This window comes from Ranitomeya variabilis, chromosome 2, assembly GCF_051348905.1.
Source record: "Ranitomeya variabilis isolate aRanVar5 chromosome 2, aRanVar5.hap1, whole genome shotgun sequence".
NCBI classification, from domain to species: Eukaryota; Metazoa; Chordata; class Amphibia; order Anura; family Dendrobatidae; genus Ranitomeya; species Ranitomeya variabilis.
The window spans coordinates 276,461,047-276,488,407 of NC_135233.1; the positions used below are offsets into that span (position 1 = coordinate 276,461,047).

A 27,361-nucleotide genomic window follows, 5' to 3' on the forward strand; every position below is an offset into this window, starting at 1 on the left:
CAATTCAAACAAAGATAACAAACTTGGAAAAGCAAAGAAAGTCTTTCTTTATCTAACGTCAATGTTCTGTTCACAATGGTGGTGCGCCCGGTCGTGAGAGCCACCACGTACGGTTTCTCTCTGCAAATCTGGCCCTAGAGGGGGCTTTCCCACTGGGGCGCAAGTCTCTCTCTGACGTAGTCTTTCAAAGCCGGTTGAGCCTCCTACACACTAACCGACCACCTCCAAACCTGAGACCCTAATCCCAGCAGACCATGATACCATAGAGGATATAAACAACCACTAGATGGCAGTATAATCCCTGTCATCTATAAAGAAGCCAACCAAACAATAAAATCCAATGAATTTTTATTTTCAAGAAAACTAACAACAAATACATATATAAAAACTACTGCATAAATACAAGATAGTACCCCATGGGAAGGCCACAAGGAGCTTCACCAACTAATATAGAATATATATAATACACAGTTTCACAAATCCCCTATTGCCTCTAATACAAAAAAGCAAAATAACTATATAAGGTGCTAAAAGCATCCCCTGTATGCCTATATGTCCTATGTATAAATAGCGGCAACCTATTCAACCTGGCTATGAAACCATACCAACACTATAAAATAACAAAACCTAATAATAAACATTGTAAGGTGAATAGGAAATGGGAATACAATTACCAAAGTGAATAGTAGAAGGTGTACGTCCTCCCGCGGCTCTTCCCAGCGCCCCGACGCGCGTTTCGCCCTAGCTTCTTCCGGGGGGTGTTGGTATGGTTTCATAGCCAGGTTGAATAGGTTGCCGCTATTTATACATAGGACATATAGGCATACAGGGGATGCTTTTAGCACCTTATATAGTTATTTTGCTTTTTTGTATTAGAGGCAATAGGGGATTTGGGAAACTGTGTATTATATATATTCTACATTAGATAGTACCCATGGGGTACTATCTTGTATTTATGCAGTAGTTTTTATATATGTATTTGTTGTTAGTTTTCTTGAAAATAAAAATTTATTGGATTTTATTGTTTGGTTGGCTTCTTTATAGATGACAGGGATTATACTGCCATCTAGTGGTTGTTTATGTATATATCTAGGAAGTACCATTTGCATTTAATGGTTGGACATTTTTTGGTTACCATAGAGGATAGCTGGAAGTGACGGCCCTGCTCAAACGCACTGTCGTTCCGCAGTCACATGCATTCCAGCCTGTTGCAGTCTCCTCACTGATCTTCTCGGCTTGACCATCGACGAAAGTCTCCTAAGATTGGAATCGAGTGCACTAGGCCTCAGCTCTTGACTGGCGACATCTGGTCTCTTGAGCTTTGGTGTGGGGCATGAATCCTAATCCCAACTATCGCAGGTTGAATTCTGAATCCTGCTGTGCAGAATCCAGGCCTTATCAGGCGATTGTCGACTCCTTGATATCGCAGACTTCCCACTGAGGCCTGTTACTCTGGCCTCAGCGTCATCACTGGAGGGCATCTGATCCACTCTTCTCTGGCTCCAAATCTGCCTACAGTTTAGCGAGCAGGGCTTTTATATCAAGGAACTCCTTCCTGTGGGTCATCTGATTAGGTCCAGCACACAAAGTCGCTCCCCCTGGAAAACTTCCACCACAATTTGGTTCCACTTTGATTTAGCCTGGCCAGCAGATGGCAGTCTCTCTTCATTAATGGCACATCCTGCAAGGACTCTTCAGGGTTTTCACTGCTTTTTATTACACTCACTCAATCTCACAGCTTTACAATGACACAGGTGGCAGGAGAAATAAAGCTGCCCTTCTCTGCTCACTGAGTCTCTGTGCTCTGCTGTACACTGTCACGTTGACATTGTACAGCAGAGTACAGAGACTCACAGAGCAGAATGGACTTTTTTTGTCCCATTGTAAATCAGTCTGGTTGAGTGAGCAGGTAAGTTATGCTAGTTTGCTCCTCAGCCTGATCCGAAGAATATAATAGCTTGAAGACACATCTGGAGTAGCATTTCATCAGGCTGCAACCCATCCTTATGCGTTCCTAGGGCGGATTTGGAGCCTGAATTAGTCGGCGGCAACCATCTTGGGATACTTCAAGGTCTTATTCACACATCCATGTTTCAAACGGTCTGCTCACAGATGCAGTATGGATGGTATCTTTGTGCTGTCCATTTGAAATGCAGACCCTACAATTATAATTAATAATTCATATAGCATAACCGCATTATCAGGATAATCCTCAATGTCAAATAAAAAGCGGAGGACAATATGACTTATCGCCAAAGTTACTAACACCACACCACAAAAAACGATATACCAGTCAAAGTAATATGCCATATTACTTTACTGGTATATCGTTTTTTGTGGTGTGGTGTTACCTACAATTATAATTGTAGAGTTTCTTTAACCAGCTAGCAGACAAACTTTATAAAAATGGATATGGATAAAAATGGATATGTGAATTATGCTTAAGAAAGATTTCCTGTGAGTGCACAGCCCCCTCATGCTTTGCCCAACGCATCATGCAGTCATTTCATTATAGTCATTTAATTTTTCCCGGAAAGTTTATTTAATTGTTTATTTATTTAATTATTTAATTGTTGTAGATAACATACCGTTGACTCATCCTGTAACAATGGAAAGCAAAGAAAAAGAAGCTTAACTGGACAATGTTTTAGCGCTATCAGAAATATCTAAATATTTAACTTCCCACACAACATATGTTTAAGAAAACCCATGCTCGGGCACCGGACAGAACGTATACAGCTTTGTGGCCATGCTGGAGATATCAATCATCTGCAGCATTCTCTATCCTTGAAATTATTAGCGTTTGAACAGTTTTTTTTGTATTGTGTTAATAGAGACAAATACACGGCCAATCCCTTGTACCGTCTGCATGCTGATGTACGTCAGTTTTTTCCACCCATTTTTCAAGGATATCCATGTATGGATAGACATTTAAGGTACCTAACTCTTTGGAGGATGCTTTGATAGTCTTAATTTTAGAATTCCAACAGAATAGTATTGTAAGGTGAAATAAAATTATTATTATTATTATTATTATTATTATTAATAATAAATAATGGACACTAAAATTCTCTGGAAAAGTGTAATCAATTTTAATACATTTTGATTTAATTCAATGAAAAAATAATTTATTTGTATAAATAGAGTTGTGAACTGTTCATTATCCCCATAGCGACGAGGCCTGTTTTTATTAAAGACATTAATGCCCACCATCAGATCAGTGCGAGTCCACAACCCAGGACTCCATCTGACCAGATGTTACGTCCTCTGGCATGTGCATGTACAGTAAACAGTGTACGGAGTGGAGGACCACAGCTCCGTCACGCATTTAGGGGGACTGGAGGATCAGGTCCTATTCATCCAAAGCATATACAGTCATCATTTCATACTCATGAGGAGACTATCTCTTTTCACACCAAGTGGCTACAACCAACTGATCAAACAATATTTTGTGCTGATATCAAATACCAACCTGTATGTCAGGAATGCCTTGTTTATCCGCTTGTTCTAATATTTTAATTCCTTTGTACATTTGATCAATGAGATTACTTATTTCATTGGTAGTCTGCATTTCAAGCAGTTCTTTAATATGGCCTTTAAGGTTAAAAGATAAATACCATAGTTATTTTATTGGATACAAATTTAGTGCATACATATAAGGAATTTGCAAATAGATCAGCATTTCTGTATAATGTGCTTAAAAACGTCATATTCACTGTTGAGCTCATTCAATTGCTGTTAACATATAGAAATCCATTGCAACCTACCTACCTTTTGTTTTCCTCCAGAATTGCCATGGACTTTACCCGACACAATGCAATGAAGATTTCAAATACTTTTGAATGTGTGAACAAACCCTTGAAGGTGTTGTCCAGGATTGTGGCTCAGGTCTGCTGTCACGCTATGTATACTTGTGATCACGCACCCACCTGCTCCTAGTGCTGGCACATCGGAGAATCCTGACAGTGCACACACTGCTTGCTGTGAGGATTCACAAGTATGCAGTTGCAGCGCCCCAGAGACCTGGTCGTTGCAGTAACGTCGCTCTGACGCTAAGGGGAGTGATGTTATGTCTGATTGCACTAAAGGAGTTCACCTGACCAGGTATCACAGTCACACATTACACTTCACACTCCGGCCACCAGGGGAGCAAAGGGTTCTATGTATTAGGCCACTCCTCACACTTTGGTAAAACTGGGGGTTGGATAGGAAGTTAGAGAGAAGCTGACTGGGTTTTGCCCAGGTAACATCTAGTGAGAGAAGAGCGTTGCTTGGGAAGATTCAAGGGGGTCCCTGTCAGGGGTGGGATCCTGACAGAGGCCTAGCGAAAGGACAGATTGTTACGGAGCCGTGCCTGCACCTCATTGCGGCGGCATCTTAAGAAAGGACATGAAGCGAAGGATATTGTGGAGAAGTGAGAAACAAGATCACAGCACAAAGGCGATAGAACCAGTAGGAGTCGTGCCCCGAGATCGGCAACATCCTACTAAGGCGCGTAGCCGGTGGCCGGGACGCCGAGAAAGTAACAGACTCTACGCATTACTTTGAACCAACGGCAGGACAGTTAACTTTAGGTTGGCTGTCTCACCTTTTTCACCTAATGAAGACAACGGAGGCAATTGTGGGAGAGGGGCATCTCTAGGGTCCCTATAAAATAACTCCAGGCCTACCCCGTCATACGGGTGCGTCCTATCCATATCATCTGGGGGACGGAGAAAGAAAGAACAAAAACATACACGACAGTTGTGAGGACTATCCCGTGGTGCTCAGCAGGGAAGTACTACAACACCCAGGTGCTAGTAGGTAGGCTACTGATTTCCACCTGCAAAGGGAACTCTGGATGTGCCTTCGGACCGGCCTGTCTCAGCCAGCCCTGTTAACAGTGCTCTGGATTGCGGATGCCGAAGCCTTCAGTAAAGAGGTAAAGAGACTGCAACCCTGTGTCCTCGTTATTTACTGCGACCTACACCGTCACCTACATCTTTAATTGGACACCTGTTAGCAGGGCCACGGACCGGGTCAGGCCACCGTGACATCCCCAGAACCGAGAGAGAGAGACCCGGTACCAAGTACACCACTGCCCTGCGTTTGGGGGCGCTCCAACTTGGCGTCACGAACAGGATCTACTTAAGCCTGAGGAATCAGGTCATGTGTGCCTTAGAACTGTGACTGAATTGTGCTTGAACCGTGATTTATTGCAAAGACTGTGTGTTGCTATTGCCGCCAAAAATTCCAGCCCAAACCGCCGCCATTACAGCGCAACAAGGAGCGCAGGAGAAGAAGGGCGTGTGTTATGATCTGGTGACCTTGGAGCCGCATGGGACTTTCTCAGGAGTAGGTGGAACCTGTACTGACCGCAAACCCTAAACTGACACCGCAACTAGAAGTAGCCGTGGGGTGTACCTAACACATCCTAGACACCTCGACACAGCCGGAGGACTAAATACCCCTATAGATGGAAATGGGAATTCTATCTTGCCTCAGAGCAGAACCCCAAAGGATAGGCAGCCCCCCACAAATATTGACTGTGAGTATTAGAGGAAAAGACACACGCAGGCAGAAATCAGGATTTAGCAAAAGAGGCCACGCTAGCTAAATAGGAAAGGATAGGACAGAATACTAAGCGGTCAGTATTAAAACCCTAAAAATATCCACAGCAGATAATACAAAAATTCCACATCTAACTAAAGACATGGAATGTATATCTGCTTCTCCTGAGAATCCAACTTGACTGAAAATATCCAAACACAGTCTAAGCTGGACAAGAAAAAAACATGAATAGCACTGAATTGTAAAGCACACAGCATGTGTGCTGTAGAAACAACAACCAGACACTTATCTTTGCTGATTTGGCAGCAGGGCAGGAGGAACCAGACAGAGATGCAAAACCTCCAAGAACAATGGACAACCGGCAAGGGCTAATGAATCCTGCACACCTAAATATCCCAGTCAGAGCTGCAATCAGCAGGGACACCTGCCCAGGATTGCAACCCAGGGACAACTGCATTACTATCAACAACCACCGGAGGGAACCCAAGAGCAGAATTCACAACAGTACACCCGCCTTGAGGAGGGGTCACCGAACCCTCACCAGAGCCCCCAGGCCGATCAGGATGAGCCAGATGAAAGGCACGGACCAAATCAGCAGCATGGACATCAGAGGCAAAAACCCAAGAATTTTCCTCCTGGCCATAACCCTTCCATTTGACAAGGTACTGAAGCCTCCGCCTCGAAAAGCGAGAATCCAAAATCTTCTCAACCACATACTCCAACTCCCCATCAACCAACACAGGGGCCGGAGGATCAACAGAGGGAACAACGGGCACCACATATTTCCGCAATAAAGATCTATAGAAGACATTATGGATAGCAAAAGAAGCCGGAAGGGCCAATCGAAAAGACACCGGATTAATAATCTCAGAAATCCTATAAGGACCAATAAAGCGAGGCTTAAACTTAGGGGAAGAAACCTTCATAGGAACATGACGGGAAGACAACCAGACCAAATCCCCAACCCGAAGCCGGGAACCAACACACCGACGACGGTTAGCAAAACGTTGAGCCCCTTCCTGAGACAACACCAAATTGTCAACAACATGAGCCCAAATTTGCTGCAACCTGTCAACCACAGAGTCCACCCCAGGACAATCAGAAGGCTCAACCTGCCCTGAAGAAAAACGAGGATGAAACCCAGAATTACAAAGGAAAGGTGAAACCAAGGTAGCCGAACTAGCCCGATTATTAAGGGCAAACTCAGCCAATGGCAAGAAAGCCACTCAATCATCCTGATCAGCAGACACAAAGCATCTCAGATAAGTTTCTAAAGTCTGATTAGTTCGCTCGGTCTGGCCATTTGTCTGAGGATGAAATGCGGAAGAAAAAGACAAATCAATGCCCAGCCTAGCACAAAAGGCCCGCCAAAACCTAGAAACAAACAGGGAACCTCTGTCGGACACAATATTCTCCGGAATACTATGCAAACGAACCACATGCTGAAAAAACAACGGAACCAAATCAGAAAAGGAAGGCAATTTAGGCAAAGGCACCAAATGGGCCATCTTAGAGAACCGGTCACAAACAACCCAGATGACCGACATCTTCTGGGAAACAAGAAGATCAGAAATAAAATCCATAGAAATATGCGTCCAGGGCCTCCCAGGGACCGGCAAGGGCAAAAGCAACCCACTAGCACGGGAACAACAAGGCTTGGCCCGCGCACAAGTCCCACAGGGCTGCACAAAAGAACGCACATCACGTGACAAAGAAGGCCACCAAAAGGACCTACCAACCAATTCTCTGGTACCAAAAATACCAGGATGGTCAGCCAACACAGAACAATGAACCTCAGAAATCACTCTACTAGTCCATCTATCAGGAACAAACAGTTTCCCCACTGGACAGCGATCAGGTTTGTCAGCCTGAAATTCCTGAAGAACCCGTCGTAAATCAGGGGAAATGGCAGAAAGGACCACCCCTTCTTTCAGAATGCCGACCGGTTCAAGGACCTCAGGAGAATCAGGCATAAAACTCCTAGAGAGGGCATCAGCCTTAATATTCTTAGAACCCGGAAGATACGAGACCACGAAATCAAAACGGGAAAAAAAACAAGGACCATCGAGCCTGTCTAGGATTCAGCCGTCTGGCAGACTCGAGGTAAATCAGATTTTTATGATCGGTCAAGACCACAATACGGTGCTTAGCTCCCTCAAGCCAATGTCGCCACTCCTCAAACGCCCACTTCATAGCCAACAACTCCCGATTGCCAACATCATAATTGCGTTCAGCAGGTGAAAACTTATGGGAAAAGAAGGCACACGGTTTCATCAAGGAACCAACAGGATCCCTCTGAGACAAAACGGCCCCTGCCCCAATCTCAGAAGCGTCAACCTCAACCTGAAACGGAAGAGAAACATCCGGTTGACGCAACACCGGGGCAGAAGTAAATTGGCGTTTAAGCTCCTGAAAGGCAGAGACAGCCGCAGAGGACCAATTCGTCACATCAGCGCCTTTCTTCGTCAAATCGGTCAAGGGTTTAACCACACTGGAGAAGTTAGCAATGAAACGGCGATAAAAATTAGCAAAGCCCAAAAATTTCTGAAGGCTCTTCACGGATGTGGGTTGAATCCAATCATGAATGGCCTGAACCTTAACCTTAACCGGATCCATCTCTATAGATGAGGGAGAAAAAATGAAACCCAAAAAAGAAACCTTCTGCACTCCCAAGAGACACTTAGACCCCTTCACAAACAGAGCATTATCACGAAGGATCTGAAATACCATCCTGACCTGTTTCACATGAGACTCCCAATCATCGGAAAAAATTAAAATGTCATCCAAATATACAATCATGAATTTATCAAGGTAAGTCCGGAAGATATCGTGCATGAAGGACTGAAAAACAGTTGGAGCATTAGAGAGCCCGAATGGCATCACAAGGTATTCAAAATGGCCTTCGGGCGTATTAAACTTGACAACCTTATAGGCATACAAGGGTATGTTGAGCTCAGGTCAACCGCAGGAGACCGCGATTGATTTGTGTATCACGGCCCTTACTCAGACAGCGAAATACAGATGTGTGAATCTGACTTAAAGATGTTGTCATTGAGTACTGCATTACCTGTTAATTCTCCAAAGCAATTTTCTTCTTCCATTGTTGGTCCTATGAAACTACAAAAAAATAGGAATTTTATTCAGAACTCATACATTTAAAAAGCTGACTTTAGAGACATTCTGCTAACAATGAATTTAAAAAAATGGGAAATTAAATGTTGCAGCATTTTTGTAAGCCACGCACAGTGTGCTTCTTAAGAAAATGTTGATTGTTTGTGTACTTTTCTGTGCATTTAGATGCATACAGACACTACCGATGTCTTCAGTGTTTTGGATCAGTGTGCTATCAATGTGTCATCACTGTGCCATCAGTGTTTTCCAAAATGGCAAAAGAAATTGCAAAGCTTCTCCTTTACCTTGTAATGTTAAACATGTGCAGCACATGGATGACAGACGGATGCAATCCATGTGCTGTACGTTTTACACAGACTCAAACTTGTACTGCCTCTTGTCACCCGTGCTGCCAGTAAAAAAACGGATATGTCTCCTTGTGGTTCAGGCCATGTTCACACATTCAGTATTTGGTCAGTATGTTACATCAGTATTTGTAAGTGAAACCCAGGAGTAGGACAATCAGAGGAAACGTATAATAGAAACGCGTCACCACTTCTGTATTTCTCACCTACTCCTGGTTTTGGCTTACAAATACTGATGTAAAATACTGACCAAATACTGAACGTAGCCTTATAAAGTCCCTAACTCTACATAGTACGTAGGTTGAAAAAACACCTAAGGGTGCTTTCACACTAGCATCGTACGATGCACGTCGCAATGCGTCACTTTGGAGAAAAAACGCATCCTGCAAAGTTGCCCGCAGGATGCGTTTTTCCTCCATAGACTTGCATTAGCGACGCATTGCGACGCATTGCCACACGTCGCATCCGTCGTGCGACGGATGCGTCGTGTTTTGGTGGACCGTCGGCACAAAAAAAGTTACAAGTAACGTTTTTTTGGGCGTCGTGTCCGCCATTTCTGACAGCGCATGCGCGGCCGGAACTCCGCCCCCTCCTCTCCGGACATTACAATGGGGCAGCGGATGCGTTGTAAAACTGCATCCGCTGCCCCCGTTGTGCTTTTTTTTCAAAGCATGTGTTGGTATGTTGGCACGACGCATTGCGTCGTGCGTCGTACGACGCTAGTGTGAAAGTAACCTTAGTCCATCAAGCTCAACTCTTTTCATTATCATGTCTAGGTCGCCACCATCATTGGGTTGGCGGCACGTGAGCAGTGTGAGATTCCACGTCTGGTCTTCAATAAAACAGCGCCGGTGTCATGGCGGTGTGAAATTTAAAAACGGAGTCAGGTCACTGAATAGTCAGTGACCTGTAGAAACACAGGAGGCAGGCAGAGGGGCCAAAGCAGAAGATCCAACACCCACAGAATTTGTCATCAGCAGAAAATTTAAAACCATGATTAAAAAGGAACCACTAATTGGATTCCTTCAACAAAGGTATCAATTTAATCAGTGTGTAATAGCGCCATTTTGGCCATACCTCTACTTTATAATGCTAAATCCTGCTGACAGGTTCTCTTTAAAGGATTTTGTCACATGACTCTTCATACGCATTACATAGCTGTCACACGCAGGGAACGATGGCCAGCAGCTATCCCTCACTCTGTCAAGTGCTCCTGTGTTTTCTACAAGAGAGCAGCTGCCATACATTTCTGACAGTGACTTACCTCAAGAACAAAGCCCACATACACATTGGACAGTCAGTCGAACCCATCAATATCAGGAGTGTCAGGGAGAGACTTGGTGAGCGAGAGCTAATAACCCGGGCTCCTGCAATTTCCCTAAGACTAGGGAAATCCTGACTGACCCTCTACCTGAAGTTTACACTGATGGTGTGCATGTTCAGGCCTCGAACCTCACCCTAACTCCTGAGCTCAGCCCTAGGCTGAAACCTCCACCCACCACCCAGTGAAGAGGTAATACTTAAATACCCACAGTTAGCACAGACAAGGATAAAGGAAAATATACACCACACCGCAGTCACTCAGGAGTACACTATAAATGTGCAGGGCAAAATAAACACAAATATAGGAAGGAGTAAATAAGGGTACCGTCACACAGTGCAATTTTGATCGCTACGACGGCACGATCCGTGACGTCGCAGCGATCGTATGATTATCGCTCCAGCGTCGTAGACTACGGTCACACGTTGCAATCACGGCGCTGGAGCGATGCCGAAGTCCCCGGGTAACCAGGGTAAACATCGGGCCGCGCTTAGTAACCCGATGTTTACCGTGGTTACCAGCGTAAAAGTAAAAAAAAAAAAAACGTACATGCTCACCATCTGATGTCCGTCCGGTCCCTTGCCGTCCGCTTCCTGCTCTGACAGATCCGGCCGTACAGTGAGAGCAGAGTGCAGCGGTGACGTCACCGCTGTGATCTGCTCTCACTTTCCGGCCGGCAGACAGTCAGAGCGGGAAGCGGACGGCAAGGGACCGGACGGACATCAGATGGTGAGCATGTACGGTTTGTTTTTTTTTACTTTTACGCTGGTATCCATGGTAAACATCGGGTTACTAAGCGCGGCCCTGCGCTTAGTTACCCAATGTTTACCCTGGTTACCAGCGAACGCATCGCTGGATCGCTGTCACACACAACGATCCAGCGATGTCAGCGGGTGATCAAGCGACGAAAGAAAGTTCCAAACGATCTGCTACGACGTACGATTCTCAGCAGGATCCCTGATCGCTGCTGCGTGTCAGACACTGCGATATCGTAACGATATCGCTAGAACGTCACGAATCGTACCGTCATAGAGATCAAAATTGCACTGTGTGACGGTACCCTAAGACGAAGGAATATACACCACCAGCAACGAATCTCCAACCACCAGCACTCCACTCCAGACCGAGATAACAATGCAAGACAGAAGCTATAATCGGCGACGCCCAATGATCAGGAGAACTATTTAAAGGCCATGGAAATGGCCCAGCTTCCAATCCGAGGATCAGGTAAATTAACCCCGGAACAGCTAGACAAAATCTAGCAGACGCCAATGAGTAAATAGTGGTCAAAAGCGGAATTACCGCTGTCTGTCGGACGACCTCGTCTGAACAGCGCCATGACAGACACATGACAAGGAGGTTCAGACAATGTTAGGGTATGTATCCACGTTCAGGATTGCATCAGGATTTGGTAAGCATTTTTCATCAGTATTTGTAAGCCAAAACCAGGAGTGAAACAATTAGAGGAAAAGTATAATAGAAACATATGCACCACTTCTGCATTTCTCACCCACTCCTGGTTTTGGCTTACAAATACTGATGGAAAATCCTGACCAAATCCTGATGCAATCCTGAACGTGGACACATACCCTTAGTCCACGATGTACATTAAGGTACCTTCACATTAAGCGACTTTACAACGATAACGACAGCGATCCGTGACGTTGCAGCATCCTGGATAGCGATATCGTTGTGTTTGACACGCAGCAGCAATCTGGATCCCGCTGTGATATCGCTGGTCGTTGCTGAAAGTCCAGAACTTTATTTGGTCGTCAGATCGGCGTGTATCGTTGTGTTTGACAGCAAAAGCAACGATGCCAGCGATGTTTTACAATGGTACCCAGGGTAAATTTCGGGTTACTAAGCGCAGGGCCGCGCTTAGTAACCCGATATTTACCCTGGTTACCATTGTAAAAGTAAAAAAAACAAACAGTACATACTCACCTTCTGATGTCTTTCACATGTCCCTCGCCGTCTGCTTCCCGCACTGACTGTGAGCACCGGCCGTAAAGTAAAAGCAGAGCACAGCGGTGACGTCACCGCTGTGCTCTGTACTGCCGGCGCTCACACAGTGCAGACACAGGATGCAGGAGGAGTGCAGGGAAGCGGACGCCGGGCACCGGAATGTGAGTATGTGTTTAGTTTTTTTTTACATTAACTTACGCTGGTAACCAGGGTAAACATCGGGTTACTAAGCGCGGCCCTGCGCTTAGTAACCCGATGTTTACCCTGGTTACCAGGGGACTTCGGCATAGTTGGTCGCTGGAGAGCCGTCTGTGTGACAGCTCTCCAGCGACCACACAGCGACTAAACAGCGACGCTGCAGCGATCGGCATCGTTGTCTGTATCGCTGCAGCGTCGCTTAGTGTGAAGGTACCTTTAGGATAAGAAGCCAAATCAGAAACTCCATTTGCAGATACTTATTTTGGAGTGTTTGCTACTCATCAGTGAAAAGCTGGAAAACTAGGCTTCTTAGGGTATGTGTCCACGTTCAGGAAACGCTGCGTTTTTGACGCAGCGCTGAGCCGCAGCGTCAAAAACGCAGCGTCCAGATGTTACAGTATAGTTACATAGTTACATAGTTACATAGTTACATAGTTATTAAGGTTGAAGGAAGACTGTAAGTCCATCTAGTTCAACCCATAGCCTAACCTAACATGCCCTAACATGTTGATCCAGGGGAAGGCAAAAAAACCCCATGTGGCAAAGAGTAACTCCACCATGGGGAAAAAAATTCCTTCCCGACTCCACATACGGCAATCAGACTAGTTCCCTGGATCAACGCCTTATCAAGGAATCTAGTGTATATACCCTGTAACATTATACTTTTCCAGAAAGGTATCCAGTCCCCTCTTAAATTTAATTAATGAATCACTCATTACAACATCATACGGCAGAGAGTTCCATAGTCTCACTGCTCTTACAGTAAAGAATCCGCGTCTGTTATTATGCTTAAACCTTCTTTCCTCCAGACGTAGAGGATGCCCCCTTGTCCCTGTCTCAGGTCTATGATTAAAAAGATCATCAGAAAGGTCTTTGTACTGTCCCCTCATATATTTATACATTAACATAAGATCACCCCTTAGTCTTCGTTTTTCCAAACTAAATAGCCCCAAGTGTAATAACCTATCTTGGTATTGCAGACCCCTCAGTCCTCTAATAACCTTGGTCGCTCTTCTCTGCACCCGCTCCAGTTCAGCTATGTCTTTCTTATACACCGGAGACCAGAACTGTGCACAGTATTCTAAGTGTGGTCGAACTAGTGACTTGTATAGAGGTAAAATTATGTTCTCCTCATGAGCATCTATGCCTCTTTTAATACATCCCATTATTTTATTTGCCTTTGTAGCAGCTGCCTGACACTGGCCACTGAATATGAGTTTGTCATCCACCCATACACCCAGGTCTTTTTCATTGACAGTTTTGCCCAGAGTTTTAGAATTAAGCACATAGTTATACATCTTATTACTTCTACCCAAGTGCATGACCTTACATTTATCCCCATTAAAGCTCATTTGCCATTTATCAGCCCAAGCTTCTAGTTTACATAAATCATCCTGTAATATAAAATTGTCCTCCCCTGTATTGATTACCCTGCAGAGTTTAGTGTCATCTGCAAATATTGAAATTCTACTCTGAATGCCCCCTACAAGGTCATTAATAAATATGTTAAAAAGAAGAGGGCCCAATACTGACCCCTGTGGTACCCCACTGCTAACCGTGACCCAGTCCGAGTGTGCTCCATTAATAACCACCCTTTGTTTCCTATCCCTGAGCCAGCTCTCAACCCACTTACACATATTTTCCCCTATCCCCATTACTCTCATTTTATGTAACAACCTTTTGTGTGGCACCGTATCAAAAGCTTTGGAAAAGTCCATATATACTACGTCCACTGGGTTCCCTTGGTCCAGTCCGGAACTTACCTCTTCATAGAAGCTGATCAAATTAGTCTGACATGAACGGTCCCTAGTAAACCCGTGCTGATACTGGGTCATGAGGTTATTCGTCTTCAGATACTCCAGCATAGCATCCCTTAGAATGCCCTCCAGGATTTTACCCACAGTAGAGGTTAAACTTACTGGCCTATAATTACCGAGTTCAGTTTTTGCCCCTTTTTTGAATATTGGCACCACATTTGCTATACGCCAGTCCTGTGGTACAGACCCTGTTATTATGGAGTCTTTAAAGATTAAAAATAATGGTCTATCAATGACTGTACTTAGTTCCTGCAGTACTCGGGGGTGTATCCCATCCGGGCCCGGAGATTTGTCAATTTTAGTTATTTTTAGACGCCGCTGTACTTCCTGCTGGGTTAAGCAGGTGACATTTAATGGGGAATTATTATCACTAGTCATATTGGCTGCCATGGGATTTTCTTTTGTAAATACTGATGAAAAAAAGTCATTTAGCATATTGGCTTTTTCCTCATCCTCATCCACCATTTCACCCAGACTATTTTTAAGGGGGCCAACACTGTCATTTTTTAGTTTCTTACTATTTATATAGTTAAAGAATATTTTGGGATTATTTTTACTCTCTCTGGCAATGAGTCTCTCTGTCTCAATCTTTGCTGCCTTGATTTGCTTTTTACAGAATGTATTTAATTTTCTGTATTTATTTAATGCCTCCTCACTACCTACTTCCTTTAATTCTCTAAATGCTTTCTTTTTGTCCCTTATTGCGCCCCTTACAGCTCTATTTAGCCATATTGGTTTCCTCCTGTTTCTAGTATGTTTATTCCCATACGGTATATACTGTGCACAGGTCCTATCCAGGATGCTAATAAATGTCTCCCATTTTCTTTGTGTATTTTTGTGTCTCAGGATATCGTCCCAGTTAATTGCACCAAGATCCTCTCTCATCCGTTGGAAATTTGCCCTCCTGAAGTTTAGTGTCCTTGTCACCCCCCTTCTACCCATCTTATTAAAGGTTACATGAAAACTTATTATTTTGTGATCACTATTCCCCAAGTGACCCCCAACCCTTATATTTGATATGCGGTCTGGCCTGTTGGTTAATATTAGGTCTAGCAGTGCCCCCCTCCTTGTTGGGTCCTGAACCAGTTGTGAAAGGTAATTGTCTCTCATAGTTGTCAAAAACCGATTACCTTTGCTGGAACTGCAGGTTTCTGTTCCCCAATCTATTTCAGGATAGTTGAAGTCCCCCATAATAATGACTTCTCCTTGAGTCGCAGCTTCATCTATTTGCTTTACGAGGATATTCTCCATTGCTTCCATTAGTTTTGGAGATTTATAACAAACCCCTATCAGTAATTTATTATTTTTTCCCCCTCCCCTTATCTCCACCCACAGAGACTCTACATTTTCATTAGATTCACCTATATTATCACGCAGGATGGGTTTTAAGGTCGATTTTACATACAGACACACCCCACCCCCTCGCTTATCTGTACGGTCATTTCTGAAAAGGCTATAGCCCTGCAAGTTAACAGCCCAGTCATGGCTCTCATCCAGCCACGTCTCAGATATCCCCACCATGTCATAATTATGCTCCAACAACATTAGTTCTAATTCATCCATTTTGTTGGCGAGGCTTCTGGCATTAGTATACATGCACTTGATGTTACTCTCTGTACCTCTATTCTTTCTTAAATTACTAACTGTTCTAACCCCACCCCCCATGCCACCGCCACCCCCAACTTCCTTATTTGTGCCCAGGTCTCTATCTGCACTATCTTCCCCTCCTATAAAATGAATACCCTCCCCCCCAATCCCTAGTTTAAACACTCCTCCAACCTTCTAACCATTTTCTCCCCCAGCACAGCTGCACCTTCCCCATTGAGGTGCAGCCCGTCCCTAGCGTAGAGCCTGTAGCCAACTGAGAAGTCAGCCCAGTTCTGCAGGAACCCAAACCCCTCCTTCCTACACCAATTCTTGAGCCACTTATTAACCTCCCTAATCTCCCGTTGCCTCTCTGGCGTGGCACGTGGTACAGGCAGTATTTCGGAAAATACCACGTTGGAGGTCCTTGCTTTAATGAAATCCCGTCTCCACTGTGCATTAAAAAACGCATGCGTTTTTCCCGCAAAAACGCACATGCGTTGCGTTTTTTAAGAACGCAGCATGTTGCTACAATGAGCAAAACACGCAGGAACACCGCAGGTGACCTGCCAGTGACCTCAGGTGTATTTTTGGTCAGGATTTTACCTGCATAAAATCCTGACCAAAGCCTGAAGCAAACCTGAACGTGGACACATACCCTTACAGGAGGCATTTTACAGTCAGGACCAAGTCTAAGAACACACATCGAGTTCGAAATGCCTCCGGTTATTATCATGATACCCCCTTCTCTCAATAATATTTTTTTTTTTACGTTCCACAACAATGCCTTTTATTTTATTGTACTGCAGTTAAAGATTTACCTTTTTATCTGATCTTGTTGGAGCTGGATTTTTCTACCATCATTCCTGCAGTTTTTAAAACTGCTCTCAGGGTGATTGAATGCATTTTATTATTATGTAGACCCCAAGGTGGGGACAAATAGACCCGATTGTGTGCCATAAGCCGTGGACACACGAGTGCGATGCGAGAAACTCGCGCAAGTCTCACGCATCAATACCAGGCACTGCCGCCGACACTTGGGCCGGAGTGTGTGGCTGCATGTATTTCTATGCAGCCGCAAACTCCAGTCCCGAGTGCCGGCAGCAGTGCCAGGTATTGATGCGAGAGACTCGCACGAGTTTCTCGTATCACACTCGCAAGTGTGCCCCGGCCATAGGCTCACAATGTATCCTAATCCTCACAGATTGAAAGACATTCTTCACAATAAACGCTGCTTTTTATCAGCATGCGAACCTCTTCTCTGCTCTGTGATGTTCATGTATAACATTGTGAGCTTACAAGTCTGGAAATACTGATGGCAGAGTCATTGCTAGTGTCAAAGATCCAAGTCTCCGGCCCTGAACCTCTTGCCTGGAGCCTCACACTTCTGACCACTACCACCACATTGCACTGTGTCAGAGTCAACATGATGCCGATACAGTTAAATTCTTTCATAAACCAAAGAGGCATAAGCTTCTTGCTCTATCACTGTCCGTCTCCTAACACGCATACCGCTGTAGACCTGCAACTTACGAGACGTCAGCGTACCCACTCAGGCAGCACAATGACGTCATTGCATCATGCTACCTTTGCAAGCCCACAGTAGAAGTCAGAAGAGCAAATGGAAGCTGTCTTGCCGTGTATCAAGATTTCGTGAGCATAATTTTTATTGCTTTTTACATTATGGGGCTGTGGAGGCCATATTGCAATATATAAGGGGCTGTGGAGGTTGTAACACAGTATATATGGGGCTGTGGGTGCTATGATACAGAATATATGGGCCTGTTTGAGCCATAATACCATATATATGGGCTGGTGGGAACCATAATACAACATATACTGCATGGGAGTGTGGGGGCCATAATACAGTGTATATATTTATATATGGGACTTTGGGGGCCATAATACAGCATACATGGAAGTGTAGGGCCATAATACATTATGTGGGGGGGGCGCAATACAGTATATATGGGTCTGTTTGAGTCGTAAAACAGTATATTTGGGCCTGTGAGGATCAAAATACAGAATATATGGCACTGTGGGGGCCATAAAACAGTATATATTGTACTATGGGGGCGATAATACAGTATATATGGGCCTGTGTGGGGCATAATACAGTATATATATATAAGTATGGGGCCATAATACAGTATATATGGGCCTTTGAGGGCCATAATACTGTATATATGGGCCTGTTTGAGCCATAATACAGTATATATATGGGGCTGTGGAGGCAATAATACAGTACACAAGGAACTGTGGGGGTCGTGACAGTATATATAGGGCTGTGGGGTCATAATCCATTATATATGGGACTGTAGGGGCCATAATACAGTATATATGGGGCTGTGGGGCCATAATACAGTACATAAGGAACTGTGGGGGTCGACGTCGTGACAGTATATATAGGGCTGTGGGGTCATAATCCATTATATATGGGACTGTGGGGGCCATAATACAGTCTATAAGGAACTGTGGGGGTCGTGACACAGTGTAAACAGGTCTCTGGGGCCATAATCCATTATATATGGGGATGTGGGAGCCATAATACAAAATGTAAGGAGCTGTGGGGATGTAATCACATATGTTCTGCAGGACTGGTATCTACTACTATATGGTCACTGAATGGCAGTATTATTGTCCTTCGTACAGTGTGTTTTGCTATATAGATGAAATGGTCATATTATAATATTATACACTCACTATGCAGTGGTAATAGTGGTGGACATTGTGTAGCCGTATTATTTTGGCCGTGTATAGCAGCAGTAAGGTTGGTAATCTTTGTGTGGTGTGTTTTAGGGATACCAGCAGTGGAATAATGAAATATGTATGTATAAATTATTTTTTAAGAGGCGAGGAGGGGGTCGTATGGTAAGACATGTACTATGGGGCTAGGGCCCCGATCTTTTAAGACCCTATCAATGCTGCTGCTGATGGGTGAATAAAGCACATTTTATGCTAGTCATCTTTTTCACTCCTTTACCACATAAATATCTCTCAGTTCTTACTCGCCTCCTCAAAGAACGCAGTAAAGTCCCACTAGACGCCCCCTTATACTGCGACAGTCGGGTGTCATTACCTCAGGGTTACAGGTGTGACAGGCCCTCAGATGCAGGACGCCTCCTCTATATCTGACAGACGTGCGCCCTGTCTGCCTAGCAACAGGCCATACCTGAGCTGTGAGAGGACGCCCCCAGCCTCATACACTGGGGAAGCTGTACCCGTTTGTCAATCACTGTCATGTCTTTTCTCTGTGGGCTGTGAAGAGCTTCTCTACTGTGCCCTTATCCCCGGCCCAGAGACAAAGGGGCTCACTAGGAAAAGTGCTGCCAGGAGAACTCACACTAAAACCATTAGGCTATATTCACATGTTGCGTTTTTGCTGTGTTTTTTTCTGCAGCAAAACCCGCTCTCTTGGCAGTAAAGAAGCAGAAAAAATGCAGGTTTTGCTTGTTTTTTTTTTTCTTGCCTTTTTTGGTGCATTTTTGCCATGCTGCATTTGTTTCTTGTACTGAAAGTTGTAGTGATAAAAAAAAATCATCACTTCTGCATTCTACTTCATAAGGTTTTGGCACAAAAAATGCAGCAAAACCTGATACCTGAGTTTTTTCAGTCTCCCACCTCATAGACACAAATGAGGCTGTAAGTCAGGGTCTGGAGATCTGCGGTCAGTCTGAGAATTGTGGTCCAAATACAAAACGTGAAATACACTCATGTGAACTTGGCCTTATGTTGTGAGGAGAATGTCCATCACACCCAGGGGGCATAGTTACATAATTAGACAGATAATGTGTATATGTGAGTGGTGGCAATAATAGTTATCTTCTAGAGATATGAATAACTGCAGCTACATCAAGGGCATGATTTCATAGCTGGATTATGGCATTACTACACTATGGGGCAGTTTGGGAGGCCTGAGGGACCTCACACGTTCCCTCTACCGCGAACCTGTCATGTAACTGATACTGCCGAGTGCCGACCCATGAGCAGCTTGAACCAGGGACAGGCTCCACTATTACTAAACTAAAACCTGTGTTTAACTCCTTAAAACATTGCAGTATTTAAAGGTATGTGCACACATTGAGTATTTACTTACAGAAATTTCTGCAAGGTTTCTGCATCTCTTGGCAGCAAAAACTGTTTCGTATGCCTCTTTTGCATGTGTTTTTGTATAGCAATGAAGGCTTTTTTAAGATAAAGATATTTAAAAAAAAATGTTTAGTTATGTAATTTCTTGATTCAACACCTTCTTTGTCATACTAATGCAGTAGCATCAGGGTAATGGGATTAGGGCATAAAAACGCACACACACACGCGTTAACAGAATGCACCAACATGGGCCGTAACTAAACAGCAACCATTAATTTTTTTTTAAAAATAATCTTTTGTAAATATTGAGTGGGCTCCCTTGTAATTTTCATAACCAGCAGAGGGAAAGATTATGGCTGAAGTCTGATGTTAATATTCTGGGAAGGAGCCAATAGCCATATAGGTTCCCAGGCTATTAATATTAGGTCATAGTTGCTTGCTTATCCTTTACTGGCTAGGTTACAAGGGGACCCCAGAAAGAAATTGATGTATGGTTCACTTATAAAATCTAACCAGCAAAGGCTAGGCAGACAGCTGTGAGCTGATTTTAATGGCCTAGGAATGGGCCATGGATATTGGCCCCCTCCAGACTAAAAACATCAGCTCTCAGCCGCCCCAGAAATGGCGCATCCATAAGATGCGCCAATTCTGGCACTTAGACTCACTGACAGCATGACCCCCCAGTGCTCTGACAGCGATAACGATCTGCAGGTGGTAACGTTACCACCGATCAGGACCACCGTGCGGGTGTTTCTCGCGCTCTCTCATAGATAACAGCGTGGAAAACTCCATAGGAAAACTCTAAAAACGTAAGCAAAAACTCAGCAAATCCGCAAACATTTTTACACCTACGTTTTTGCTGAGGATTTGACTGACTCAATTGAAGTCAATGGGTGAAAAACGCTAAAAATCCACACAAAGAATTGTGCACAGCACTTCAGGTTTCTCATTGAATTAGCTGGCATAAGGATTCCCTACCATTTTTGGACCATTTCCGCTTGGAAAAAAACACCACAAAAACGCACCAAAATGCATGGTATGTACACAGCCTTAAACAGGAGCTCGGAGAGGGTACTTCGTAAACACAATTTTTTATTTTAAAAAACGTAAAATCCATATTACCAGCATCAAGGTGTATCCAAATCGGGATGGTTCTAACCTCTAGTATTAAAGGGAATCTGTCACCCCCTGGGATGTATACGGCCTATTAATATGGGCATACAGGTGATAGAAATGTTACAATAGTCCTATCTTTATGCCTCAAATTAATGGTCTTGTTGAGGGGAAATGTTATATTCTGTCTTTATGTTAATGATTTTTTCCAGGCTCCGGGGCGTGCGGTGCCTGGAAAAAATGCCTGACTCCAGTCTTCATTATAATACTTCCCCCCCATGCACGTCAGTTATGGCCCTGGAGGCCTGCGCCCTGCACTCCCTCAGAAATACATACCTCATCCTCCCTACCATGGGCAGTGCACTCAGGGATCTTCTGCACAGGCGTCGGCGAATTCCACTCTAGTGACATCTTGTGTGCGCACCGATAAGGTGCTCTCCCCACTTCCTCCCTACATAGTCATCACTATGTACACATGGTTCCTTGCGATGACTGTGCAGGGAGGACGTGGAGAGAGCACCTTATCGGCGTGCACACTGGAGGTCACAGTGACTCTCCGGCGCCTGCGCAGAAGATACAAGAATACAGTGCCCGCAGAAGGGAGGAGGAGGTATGCATTTCTGAGGGAGTGCAGGACGCAGGCGCAGGATTCCGGGGCCATAACTGACATGCATCAGAGAGGGTAGTATTACAATGAAGACAGGAGGCAGGGATTTCTTCCAGTAAAACATGCCCACGAGCCTAGCAGAAATCATCAGCATAAAGACAGAATATAACATTTCTCAACAACAAGACCGCTAATATGAGGCAGACAGGTAGGACTAGTGTAACATTTCTATTACCTGTATGCCCATATTAAGGGGTGACAGATTACCTTTAAAAGCTTAGTATGTGTCAAAGTGACATCAATGTGAATAAGGACAGAGCAGGACTGGGCCCCGAAGAAAGTGTAAAAGCCATGTGTCACCGTGACACATGATAAGGTTTTAATACTAGAGGTGAGGACCATCCTGATTTGGGTACACCATGACGCTGGAGGGATGGCCTTTACACTTTTTTTTTTTTTTAAATGGTGTTTACTAAGTTCACTATGTTATTTATATGCAATATTGATTTTACTTATTTACTTACAGCAGGGTATATGTTAATTGGTTTCGGTCTTAGGTTTTGTCTGTTTAATGGCCAGTATGATCATGTTCCTATACTTTGCATGCACCCCAACTTATACACTTAATTTTTTTGGGTTAAATACATTGATTCAGGTATATTTTATCCCAGATAAGTCTGAGCACACTGTATGACTCACAGTCTCTTTCTGAAATCTGCATTGGATTAACTCTACTGTAAACATGACTGAGAATTATTTGGATTAACCCTCTTTATTTATTTGGATTAACCCTATTGTAATTATAAGCAGGATTTATTTGCATTTCCACTTTATTCTATTAAGTTAATATACCTCATATCCTATGTTGATCTATTTTGGTGATTCATTTATATGCATACTATTTCTACTGCACTTTATGCAAAAAAAAAAAACATTATATGTATTTATAGCATATCAGACTAAGTTTACATATACACACCATCCAATAGCAGCTCCCTCACCCTTATTCTAGATTTTCTCTACCATACCCACTGCACATACCTTGATCATTTTTTCTAATAAAATGTATATTTTATTGCATTTGACTGCAATCTCACTTTTTTTTTCTTTTCTTGTTTGTACCCCAAAACAGCCTTGTCCTGAAGCTCCAGAAGCAGAGACTAGGAGACACTATACAGTATGTACATGGGGAAAACTGGTTCATAGATAAGAAATAAAGAGTCATTGTAAATGGTACATTCTCTAGATGGGATAAAGTCTGTAAAAATTTGGCACACCCAATGTAGATGCAGAAAAAAAATTTTTTTTATTGATATGGGTACATCCACTCTTTGAAAATGTTGACGTTTACGGACAAAACTAGGCATTCATCAGAAATTCCCTTCAGCTCCTGAAGACAAGAAAAGATCAGGTACACCTGCCAGAGGAGTCAGAGACTGAATGTGGCACTGGAGACATGCACTACCTATCCTTTGATGTTCCTGTGGGGTTTCCTGTTGAAGGAGTCTTGAACTCTGAAACACGTAGAATAATAAAGCCACATGTACTAATAATTCTGGAATTCTAGTGATTCAGCAGCGCAGAAATGGATCTGGATCGTGGATCTGCTGCAGCGAATACTTTTAATGCTTCAACTCAGCTACATCTGGTGAGTGCAATCCTATGGATTAACCTTTTAACCTTCTCAGATAAGACAATATTTGCGCTCTTTCCTTCAACAGTTTTCATAGAATTTACTTTTACATAATATTGGAGTAGTATCCTATTCGTACACCCCTGAACATCGGAGTGTAATAATTATAGGGGATAACTCAGGAGACTCTTTGCGTGGAACAAGACAACTACAGGACACAGTTTTATAAGTGGTAAAGTCTATATTATCACACGGTGATTCAAACAGGTGCAGAGAGAAACTCAAGTCCACAACACTTGGTGCAAATAATAAACGCAGCTTAGCAGTCTTCAGAGAAAAATGCAGTCAAGCAGAAAGTCTATGAAGCACAGTTATTCTTGAGGATACTTGACACGAATAAATCCTTGTCTTAGTCCAGACACAGATAGATATGCTTATAGGCAGTCCAAATCATATCCTAGCTCAACCAGGGAGGCCTGGTTAATAGTCTCAGGTTATAGCAATGCAGCAGCAGCTTACATGTCCAGCAAATGCAGATGAAGTGAACACGAGCAGCAGATGGAGGATTACTGGAAACTTGTGTATGCAGCAGGAACTCAGAGCAGAGTAGCAGGATCACCACACGGGTTCACAGGAGCTGGTGTATAGCCAGGGAGTAATCAGAGGTCAGGAGCTGGATGCAAGGCAGAATACTCTAGCACAGACTGAAGGCTGGGGTGAAGTTTTATAGCAGGAAGACACAGTGCACATGAGACCAAAGAGGCCATCTTGGAAGAGGGCAGTAATGCACAAAAGGTAAAAAATTTTCAGAGTCCTGACATGGAGTGCCACGCAGCCTTATTTTGTACTAAATGGGATAAAGTCAGCAGTGGAGACCACAAGGATCTGTCGTGACCAATTCTTTTTAATATTTTTATTAATGATGTTATGGATGGTATTGAGAGTAAAGTGTCGAGAGTAGAGACCCAGTCCTTCCTGCCCCAAGCAGCATCCGCCAATGGTCAAGCACCGAAGATCCGCGAGGAGATGGCGACCAAAGGAGCAAGCCTGCGGTTACAGAGGGACAGTGCATGTGAGCAGGCTCGTCTCTTCCAGTAATAACATACGGTATCGGGGCTGGCCTGGGCTAGGACATCAGGTGGGGAGGGAACCAATTGATGCGTGGGAAGCTCAACGTGCTTTTTACTTTACTTTGTCAGAAAGACTTGCGGCCTAGTGGCAAAACCCAGCGACCCCACTAGGGCCAGAGTTGCAAGAAGAACTTAAGTGTTAACGCCTGTGAACGGACATAACCTCCTTGTAAAGAGAACATTAGTATTACATACCAAAGAACTTTCATTGTTATTCAATTGCATCATTATATGGTTCATTGTCGATTGGCATTGTTTCATATCACCAATTGTTTTATAAGTGTTGTAAATTACACCGTTCACTTACTGTTCTTGCCTCATGTACTCTGTGCGCTGTATCCGGTCAACTGCATTACATATGTACCGTCTAAGATCTGTGTGTACATTTTATTGCATTGTTTCTCTTCATATATTACTCTCTGTATGTGAATTTAAACCATTATAATGAGTTAAGTACTTGCCTAATATGTGACCTAGGAAGAGACCGATCCTTTTTAGCCTACATGTATAAATATGAATTGTATTTTTCACTTCTGGACCAGATCATGAAAAATATTATTCTGAAATACATATTTGATGCATTTTACTTTTTCTGGACGTTCCTGACTTTCCACTGGCAGTGCATCCTACTCCAGTTGCTGTTACATACATTGTATGCCCTGCTGTTTTGGTGGACCTCATCTACTGACAATTGTCCTACAATACGTCTACACTAGTGACACAGACAAGGTGAACAGACACATTTACATTAGGAACGTTTAATACTGTTCCTACTGTACTATCCTATGGTGCGCTTTGTGTTTTTATGTATGGCTTGACACTAAAAGGATATTGATTTTCCAAACCATTGTTGCGAATGTCCATTTTTGAAACCTTGGTGACAAAATACCTACATGAGACGTCTGAAGCGTGATTCTCTCTCTTTGGAATAATAATCTATGGATGCTGCTTCTTAGAAAAGAGGAAAGTTTCATTGAATCTATTCATGTTTCTCGATTAGTGTTTAGAATACACTGTTGAATTCTAAAGCTTTGTAACAAAGATTAAGAGAGCCACAATTGTGATCTCAGTTTGCTGATAGCTACATACCCATGATCATCAACAAATGTTCTTTCATGTTTATTTATTTCCAGATGATCGATAAAGGAATTACATGACTTGAAATAACAAGACATTGGTCACCTGAGATATTAGACTACGTATGGGAATTTTGGATATACGGTAAATAAATAAAAATGACAGTAAGTAAATAAAAAATTTTATTAACTTTTTTTTTTTATTATTTTAGAAAAGACATACAAGACATGCCTCATTTTAGAAGTTTTGATTTGCATTAGACAGAAAACAAAATATGTTATTAAAAGGAACCTGTAAGCTCATTCTAATCTATCCAATGGTTAAACTCGATGGGCTTGTATCTCTTTTCAAAGTATACAAGTATATATGTGTATGGCAAAAGAATACAAGTGAATCTATACCTTTATTATGCAATAATACTGCTTTACTCCACTTTAGAAGTGCCTTTATGTGCACATGTCCGGAATTGCCACAGAAATTTCCACGGCAATTCCACAACATGTGCCGAGTGTAGAACGTATGCAGAATTGGCATGCGTTTTCCGGCTAAACACTAGCGTTTTACAAGCGTAATTAGCTTGCAGAATGCTACCGTTTTCCAAACGATCTGTAGCATCGCTTGGAAAACTGATTGACAGGTTGGTCACACTTGTCAAAGATAGTGTTTGACAAGTGTGACCAACTTTTTACTATTGATGTTGCCTATGCAACATCAATAGTAAAAAGATCTGTTAAAAATAATAAAAAAAATAAAAAATCATGATATTCTCACCTTCCGGTGTCCCCCGCAGCCTTCCCGCTCCTCACGATGCTCCCGTTCCCAGTAATGCCTCACGGCAATGACCCCAGATGACGTAGCATCATGCGAGACCGCATGTCATCACAGGTCATTGCCGCAAAGCATCCTTGGGAACGGATGCATCGCGAGGAGTGGGAAGACTGCCGGGGACGCCGGAAGGTGAGAATATCATGATTTTTTATTTTAATTCTTTTTTTTTACAGGTATATGGTTCCCAGGGCCTGGAGGAGAGTCTCCTCTCTCCCACCCTGGGTACCAACGGCACATGATCCGCTTACTTCCCGCATGGTGGGCATAGCCACATGCGGAAAGTAAGAGGATCAATGCATTCCTATGTGTGAGGAATCCCTGCGATTCCGCACAAAGAATGAACATACTGCGTTTTCTTACGGAATGCGATTCCGCCGCAAAAAAACCCGCAACATGTACACAAAAATTGCGGATTGCATGCTAATAATAGGATGCTTAATGTATGCGTTTTATTGCGTTTTTGTATAGCGAAAAATCCTGAACAAGTGCACACAGCCTTAAAGTGAGACAAAGTGCTCTGAGAGGGACAGAGCACTTCTACTGCCTTGGCTCCCCACTTCTGTTCTCAGCATAACTCTGCCTCCACTAGTTGATTGACAGAATGCAGCAGTGAAGGGCAGAGATAGGCAGAGAATGGAGCCGACTTAGTGGAAGTGCTCCATCCCGCCCACAGCATTCCCAGGCCTAATTAGCATATCACTTCTAAAGTGGATTTCTCATAACAGAGCAACGTTTTAGTTTAATAAAGTTATGGATTCACTTGTGTTCTTATAACCTACACACACATGTAATTGGCTTGTAGAGGGGTTACAATGAGATGACACATTCATTTTACGCAGATGGATATGGAATGGATTGTTGGGAGAGTGAGAGGAGATTAGTTTAATCAGAATTTTAGCACAGTGAGAGTCAAATAACTTACTCATAATGTTATGCAATTTCTCTCTTCATCACTGTTCTTTTTATCCTATTT

General features: G+C 43.4%; 1 protein-coding gene across 4 annotated transcripts in view; it reads right to left on the minus strand.

Annotated features, from left to right (window-relative positions):
• Positions 1 to 19,377, minus strand: part of TEX11 (testis expressed 11) — a 301,033-nt gene extending 281,656 nt beyond the window's left edge. For 2 of the 4 annotated variants that reach the window (XM_077284978.1, XM_077284977.1), the window contains exons 1-3: positions 18,991 to 19,376; positions 8,618 to 8,667; positions 3,473 to 3,594 (exon numbers count right to left, since the gene is read on the minus strand). In XM_077284978.1, coding sequence (XP_077141093.1) covers positions 3,473 to 3,594; positions 8,618 to 8,651 — 156 coding nt within the window. In that variant the 5' untranslated portion in view covers positions 8,652 to 8,667; positions 18,991 to 19,376. Of the gene's footprint in view, positions 1 to 1,135; positions 2,160 to 3,472; positions 3,595 to 8,617; positions 8,668 to 18,990 lie in introns of those variants that run through there. The other 2 variants (XM_077284979.1, XM_077284980.1) reach the window with 2 other exon arrangements.
• Between the last annotated feature and the right edge of the window lie 7,984 nt (positions 19,378 to 27,361).